At 62.6% G+C, this 7,637-nt stretch overlaps 1 protein-coding gene across 1 annotated transcript in view; it reads left to right on the plus strand.

The window, feature by feature from the left end:
- LOC116830836 (TLC domain-containing protein 4-like) overlaps positions 1-4,471 on the plus strand; it is a 13,814-nt gene extending 9,343 nt beyond the window's left edge. Inside the window, exons 4-5 of the mRNA XM_075061209.1 lie at positions 2,288-2,359; positions 2,740-4,471. Coding sequence (XP_074917310.1) covers positions 2,288-2,359; positions 2,740-3,046 — 379 coding nt within the window. The 3' untranslated portion in view covers positions 3,047-4,471. The remainder of the gene's footprint in view (positions 1-2,287; positions 2,360-2,739) is intronic.
- The last annotated feature ends 3,166 nt before the right edge of the window (positions 4,472-7,637 follow it).

A 7,637-nucleotide genomic window follows, 5' to 3' on the forward strand; every position in this document is an offset into this window, starting at 1 on the left:
GGTGTATTACGGTAGCACCTAGATGCCCTGGTCAGGGGCTGGTAGGCACTGTACATTTATTCGGTGTATTACGGTAGCACCTAGGTGCCCTGGTCAGGGGCTGGAAGGTACTGTACATTTATTTGGTGTATTACGGTAGCACCTAGATGCCCTGGTCAGGGGCTGGTAGGCACTGTACATTTATTCGGTGTATTACGGTAGCACCTAGGTGCCCTGGTCAGGGGCTGGAAGGTACTGTACATTTATTTGGTGTATTACGGTAGCACCTAGATGCCCTGGTCAGGGGCTGGTAGGCACTGTACATTTATTCGGTGTATTACGGTAGCACCTAGGTGCTCTGGTCGTGGCAGGGACCCCATTGCGCCGGGTGCTGCACAGACACACAACAATAATTCCCGAGCTCCCGGCTCCCTTGAGGCGTCTGAGTCCTGGGGAAGAAACCAGCCTCCTACCCTAGGACTGCCTATCCCCCAGGTCCCGACCCGCTGCCCTCCCAGCTCTGACAGGGGACAGCACCAGCTGCCCCGGGGAAGGGGAAAGAACCCTGCACGGGGTGGGGGGGGGATCCTCTCCCCTACTAAGGGCTCATGTGATGCCCCGAAGGGTTAATGGCCCTTCCCCAGGTCTGCTCAGCCCAGCGCTGCCAGGTCCCAGATCACTGGGGAGAAACCTTGGGACCTTCTACCAGTATTTGGGGTTCACCTTATAAACCGGGGGGGGGGTGGTGTTGCAGCTGTAGCCGGCTTCCCCTGGCGCTGGCAGCTTTATCCGTCCCGCTGAGGGCCAGGAACTTTTCTTGGCCCCCCACGCAGGCCAGGACGCTGCTTTGCCTTTGCTGCGAGAGCTGGATTCTCCCGGGACTCCAGGAGCTGGGGATTAAAACCGACTCTCGCCTGACTCCGGAAGCTGGGGCGTCGGCTCAGTAACAGGGGGCACTGGGGATCAAGCTGTGCTCCAGCCTGCAGCATCTTGAGGAGGGTCGTAGGGACCTATGAAAAGTCAGGGGGGCAAACCAAGGTGTGGGGTAGCAACTTCCCCCCCCCATAGGAAGTGATGCCCTTGCTTGGCAGCCCTGTTAGCATCGGCCAGGCCCGTGAACCGGGCTACTCATTTGTGCCGTGTTTTCGCCTGGGTCAGTCTCCCCTGTTTGTGAGGCCGTCAGCCCCTCAGAACTTAGCCAGCGGGAAGAGTCCGGACCCAGCCCCAGCTGGCGTCTCTCTCCCCACTGTGCCCCCTGCGCTGCGCCCTGGCCATGGGAACATCTGAACATTTATGACTCCTTACCAAGCCACTGGCCCTCCCTGGTGTGACCCTGGTACTGAGCTCCCCAGGGATCAGCCCCCCCACAGCTGTCAGACACGGCCCCACCAGCGGGGGCGGACACCCAGAGGGAGCCTGGTCTCAATATGTGGACAACTCTTTGAACAGGGGTGGGGCAGAGCTGGGTAGGGGAGACCCAGGGCTGGGGTTATGGGGCTGCGAGTTAGGACTGAAGGGCACTAGCAGGGCTGGGGTGGGGGGCAGGATCCCAGGGCTGGGCTAGCAGGGGTCTGGGGGTCAGGACTGAGGGGCACTGGCAGGGCTGGGGATGGGGGCGATCCTAGGGCTGGGCTAGCAGGGATCTGGGGGTCAGAACTGAGGGGCACCGGCAGGGCTGGGGGTGTGGGATCCCAGGGCTGGGCTAGTAGGGATCTGGGGGCCGGGACTGAGGGGCACTGGCAGGGCTGGAGATGGATGTGGGATCCCAGGGCTGGTATAGCAGGGGTCTGGAGGTCGGGACTGAGGGGCACCGGCAGGGCTGGGGGGTGCGGGATCCCAGGGCTGGGATGGCAGGGGTCTGGGGGTCAGGACTGAGGGGCACTGGCAGGGCTGGGGATGGAGGGGATCCCAGGGCTGGTATACCAGGGGTCTGGGGGTCGGGATTGAGGGGGCACTGGCAGGGATGGGGATGGGGGGGATCCCAGGGCTGGTATAGCAGGGGGCTGTGAGTCGGGAGTGAGGGGCCCCTGCAGGGGGTGGGGTGGACTCTGCTCATGGCTCTAGGTCCTCAGGGAAGTGACTCTGCCTTGGGGTCTGTGAGTTCAGTAACCCCCCCACCGCACCTCCCCCCATGCTCTTTTCCTCACTTTCTTCCTGCTGGGGCCCAGCTCAGCGCCCCCCGTCTCTGAGGTGGTTCCTGAGCAGCACTGGGGTGGAAGATCCATCCCCTTCTCTTTGCGGGGGGCGGGGATGTCCCGCCCACAAGCCCCTTGGGGCAGGGGATTAACGGCCTCTCTCTCCCCCAGAGCCGAGGGGTGCTGCCCTATTTCGCCAACTTCCGCCTCCTGTCCGAGCTCTCCACTCCATTCGTCAACCTGCGGTGAGTCGGGGGTGGAGGGGGCTGGAGCTGGGGGGCTCTAAGGTGCCTGAGTGTCCCAGTGGGGGACGGATTCAAATTTTCCCGAGGCAATGGGGGATGGGGATGGTGCTGCTACCCCAGAGGATGCTGGGATGCAGACAGTGTGGGGAAGCGGGCTGAAGGGTAGGGCAGGCGATGACCCTAGATCAGTGGGGCTGAGAGTTAACAGCTTCACCCTTGACCCAGGCTGGGCAATTGGCTCAGGCCCTCTGCAAACTCAGGCAGCATCAATTACCCCTCCGGCTTAATGAGAGCGCTGATGTGATCATGTGACGCCAGGAGCTGGAGGGGGCAGGGCCAGCAGCTGTTTAAAGTGACGGCGCTCCTTTGTTGTGGCCCAGGTGGTTCTTTGACACCGTGGGGCAGCCCCGCTCCTCCTGGTTCGTCCTAGCCAATGGCCTGGCCATGACCGTGGTCTTCTTCCTGGTGCGCATCGCTGTCATCCCCAGCTACTACGCCCGCGTGCTGGCCTGGTACGGCACGCCCGAGTACGCCCGCCTGGGGCTTGCCGTGCAGGTGGCCTGGATCGTGCCCAGCTTGGCCCTGGAGGTCCTCAACCTGGTCTGGATGTACAAGATTGTCCGGGGCTTCTACCGGGCCTTCTGCCGGCCCCGGGAGCGCAAGTCAGCCTGCGGCCACGGTGACTAAGCGGGAGCTGGACTTCCCCAGGGGACATGGCTGGGGGGCCCCAAATCTCCTGGCAGAGATGGACGATCCACTCCAATTCCCATCAGAGCCCAGAGCAACAGGAATACTCTGGCTTGGCACATGCCGCCAGGCACCCGGACTGACCCCCACTGAGTGCCAGGCACGTGCGGGCACCTAGGAAACTCATGGACATCACAGACTGGCATATGCCCCAGGCACCCAGGAAATCCATGGGGCACCGGGACTGGCCCTGAACATGGGACGTCTGGACTGGCCCATGCCCCTGGCTGGGAGCCCGGTGGGGCCCATCTGTGGGGCTGGCAGTACCCCTCGCAGGGGACTAAGGCTGCCCAACCACCAGCTAGGGGTGTCTTTGGGGGGTGCCTGCGTGTCCATGCATAAGGGGCACAGAGGCTCCAGCCAGGTGCGGGGTCCCACGGGGCAGGGGCAGAGCAGGGAGCCATGGTAGGGCCACATTGCAGCTTCATGAACGGCTTCCCCAGGCCCCTGTGCCCCCTCCCTCTCCTGCAAAAAGTGGGAGGAACCCCACACTACTGGGCTGGAGAGTTGGGGGGGCAGGGCCCACCTGCACTGAACCCCCAAGGGCCAAGGGTTCTACGTAGCTTTTGAGGACACCTCTGTACCCCAGGATCCTGCAGTCTGACCCAGGCCCCTCCCTCCCAGACGCCTCTGGGCCCATAGCACCCCCCAACCATAAAGCTCTGGCCCCTGCCTGACCAGACGGGGCAGCGTTCTGGGGCTGATCCTGCTGTGGCGGGAGGAGCTGGGTGAGGAGCTGGGAGGGCACACAGGTCCCAGCAGGGGTGTTTCTAACACAGGTCAGCCCCCAGCTAAACCTACCTCTGGGGCCCCAGAAAATGGGGTTCTAGTCCCTGCCTCTGTGCCTCAGTTTCTCTGTCTGTTAAAGGGGGACAATGCCCCTTCATCCATACCTTTTCTCTTCAGAGTGGGAGCTCTTCGGGGCAAGCCTGTCCCTCACTCTGTATCTGTGCAGTGCCCGGCACAGCCAGGGCCCCCAATCTCAGCCTGGGCAGCTCCCAGCATGGCCGGGGGGCCCCGATCTCAGCCAGATCCGGACAGTACCCCTTGATCTCCCTCTAGGCATTTCCACGCACCCAGTGACACTCCGAAGTAGCCTCCCTCGGCCGGTCTCACTCCAGTCGGCGCGAGATCAGGGTTTTTGGATGATTTCCAGTGGAGAATCTCAAACTACTTCTCGATCCCTTGTTTCATGACTGACATTTCTGCCCTAGTGAGGAATTAACCCTCCCCCCCTTGATACTAATTTATTAACCCCAACCCCCCCACACTGGCTCACCCCGAAACCAGGCTGGACTCCGACCTCTCCGGCCACGTTTGTCTCCAGTGTCTGTCTGTCAGGGGAGGGGCAGAACCCACAGTGGGGGTGTCAGGGGACAGGCCACTGGGCTGGGACTCAGGGCACCTGCAGGCTGTCCCCAGCTCTGCCACTGGCCGGCTGGGTGACTCTGCACAAGACACTGCCCATTCTGTGCCTCAGTTTCCCCCTTGCCCTTTGTTTAGATTGTGAGCTCATTGGGGCAGGGACTGTATTTCATTCTGGGTGTGGGCAGCCCCTGGCACAATGAGGGCCCCCCAATATCTCAGCTGGGGTCTGGGTAGCCACTGGCACAATGTGGGTCCCCTGATCTCTCAGCTGGGGTCTGGGTAGCCCCTGGCACAATGGGAGCACCCCAACATCTCAGCTAGAGTCTGGGTAGTCCAGGGCCAGTGCAACCATTTAGGCAAACTAGGCGGTTGCCTAGGGCGCCAAGATTTGGGGGCGCCAAAAAGCGGCACCCCCCCAAAAAATTTTAAATGGTTGCCGTGAGCCGCGAGACCCGCGCGGGGGGCGGCAAAATGTCCCGGTGCCTAGGGCGTCAGAAATCCTAGCACCGGCCCTGGGGTAGCCCCTAACACAGTGGGAGCACCCTGGTATCTCAGCCAGGATCTGGGTAGCCCCCGGCACAATGGGGGCCCCCCAATATCTCAACTGGGGTCTGGGTAGCACCTGGCACAGTGGGAGCACCCTGATAGCTCAGCTGGGATCTGGGTAGCCCCTGGCACAGTGGGAGCACCCCAATATCTCAGCCAGGATCTGGGTAGCCCCTGGCACAATGGGGACCCCTGATATCTCAGCTGGGGTCTGGGTAGTCCCTGGCACAGTGGGAGCACCCTGATATCTCAGCTGGGGTCTGGGTAGCCCCTGGCACAATGGGAGCACCCTAGTATCTCAGCTGGGGTCTGGATAGCCCCTGGCACAGTGGGACCACCCCGATATCTCAGCCGGGATCTGGGCAGCCTCCAGCACAAGGGGGCCCCAATCCTGGTTATGGTCTCTAAGGACAGTAGGATCGGCCAGTAATACACCAATTTGCACCAGCTGAAGATCTGGACGTGAAGTTACACCAGAATCTTCCCCACCTGCGACCCCTCCAGGCCTGGCTGTCGATTGCCCCTGAGTAAGAGCAGGCACCCTGGGCTGCTGGGTGCAGGGCTGGCCTGGAGCATTTACCCTGGCACACGTACGTCCCCTTGGGCTGGTCCGCGCCAGAGCCCAGCCCTGACCTCAAACCCGCCTCCCTGGGCCCGATACCGGGGGATTCTCCGGCCTGTTCTCTGGAGGTGGAGGAGGGCGACCACGCTGCCCAATGCCAGCTCAAACCTGGCATTTCATACCCCCCGCCCCAAACACCTGCATCCCCATCGCCCTGCGCCCTGCAGAGCAGTCCCCAGGCTCCCGGCAGGAGAAAGGGGGAGGGGCAGTTGGAGGGACCTGGCACGAATTGTGGGAACTCAGGTTTGCCATCGCGGCGAGGTCATTCTCCCACCTCGTGCACTGTTCTCGCGAGGGGCGGGTCCCCCGTCTGAGGCCCGTCTCTCACCCCCTGCCACCGGCCTGTGATCACTTACCGGGGTGGGGGCCTTGGAAATGACAATAAACAGGATTTTATTTATGAAGTTGAGCCGTCCCGCAGCCCTTTCTCAGGGGGTCCCGGCAGGGAGAGGTGCCCTGTGCAGTGTGTGTGTGTCACGGAGGATGGGGGAGTCAGGGCCCTGCACCCCCGGCTCCCTGCGATTCCCCAGGACTCTCAGCCAGCCAGGAAAACAGGTTTATTTGGACAACAGGAACATGGTCCAAGACAGGTCTTGCCAGTACAGACAACAGGACCCCCCCAGTTAGGTCCATTGGGCGGGGGGCAGGGAGGCCAGAGCCCCATCTGGGCTCCCCTCCCTTTTCCCAGCCAGCTCCAAACTGAAACTCCCCCCAGCCGTCTGGCCAGGAACGGCGCCAGGGTTTTTGGCACCCTAGGGGGGAGTCCTTCTGCGTGTCTGGTCTTCAGGGCACTTTGACAGCAGGTACCGGAGCAAGTGAAGGACCCGCCGCAGAATTGCCACCGAAGACCCGGAGCATGGAAGGACCCCCTGCCGCCGAATTGCCACCCCCGAAATCCTGGCACGGTCGCCTAAATGGAAGCGCCGGGCCTGCGTCTGGCCCAGCCTTCCCCTGCCTTTGTCCAGTTTCCTGGGCCAAGGTGTCACCTGGCTCCAACCCCCCCCCAGTTCTCCTGTTACCTGCTCAGGTATCCTCCCTTCCCCAGTGCAGCCAGTCCCAGCAAAACTCCCCTGCAACCAGCCCAGGCCAGCACCTCCCACGCAGCATTCAAAGAACCTTCCCACTGCGTCACAGTGTGTGGGTGCAGTGTGGGGCGGGCAGCCCCTTGCTGAAGGAGGATTTCAGTGTGACGGGAAATGGATGTGTGTTTGGGGGGGTGAAGCTGTATGGACTGCACAGGGCGCAGGTTGTGGGGGGATGTGTGTGTTGGGGGCCGGGGCGTCAGGCTGTGCACGTGTTGGGCTGGTGGGTGGATGTGTTGCGGCTGGGAAAATAACCCAGGAATCCCGATTCCTGGCACCCCCCTCCCTTGCTCTAACCACTAGACCCCACTCCCCTCCCAGAGCTGGGGACAGAACCCAGGAGTCCTGACTCCCCGTCCCCCTGCTCTAACCATTAGACACCACTCCCCTCCCAGAGCCGGGATAGAACCCAGGCGTCCTGCCTCACAGCCCCCTGCTCTGACCCCCAGACCCTCTTGTGCTGCAGAGCAAGCCGTAGTCAGACAAAGCAGCTCCGCAGACAGGAGCCGGGACGGGCGTTGCTACACTGGCAGGTGTTGCAGGCCCCTAATGTCCCCTCACCCCGATGAAATAAGTGTTAGGTCTGGCAGCAGTGGGCAGCGCTGCCGAGCCTGGGGGAGCCATGGTGCGTGTGGTGTCAGCCACGTGGGCCAAGGAGCCGTCAGTGCGTCTAGAAGGGGCCGGGGGGACTCCCTGCCAGGGCCGGCTCTGGGGTTTTTGCTGCCCCAAGCAAAAAAATTTTTGGCTGCCCTCCCACCCCAGCCCTGCGCTCTCACCCTCCCATCAGTGCCCTCCCCCACCCGCACTCCCTGCCACCCCAGCGCTGGGCTCTCTCTCCCCCCCACACCTGCACCCCCTGCCACCCCAGTGCTGGGCTCTCTCCCTCCCACACCTGCACCCCCTGCCACCCCAG

Source organism: Chelonoidis abingdonii, chromosome 26 (genome assembly GCF_003597395.2).
Source record: "Chelonoidis abingdonii isolate Lonesome George chromosome 26, CheloAbing_2.0, whole genome shotgun sequence".
Lineage (NCBI taxonomy): Eukaryota > Metazoa > Chordata > Testudines > Testudinidae > Chelonoidis > Chelonoidis abingdonii.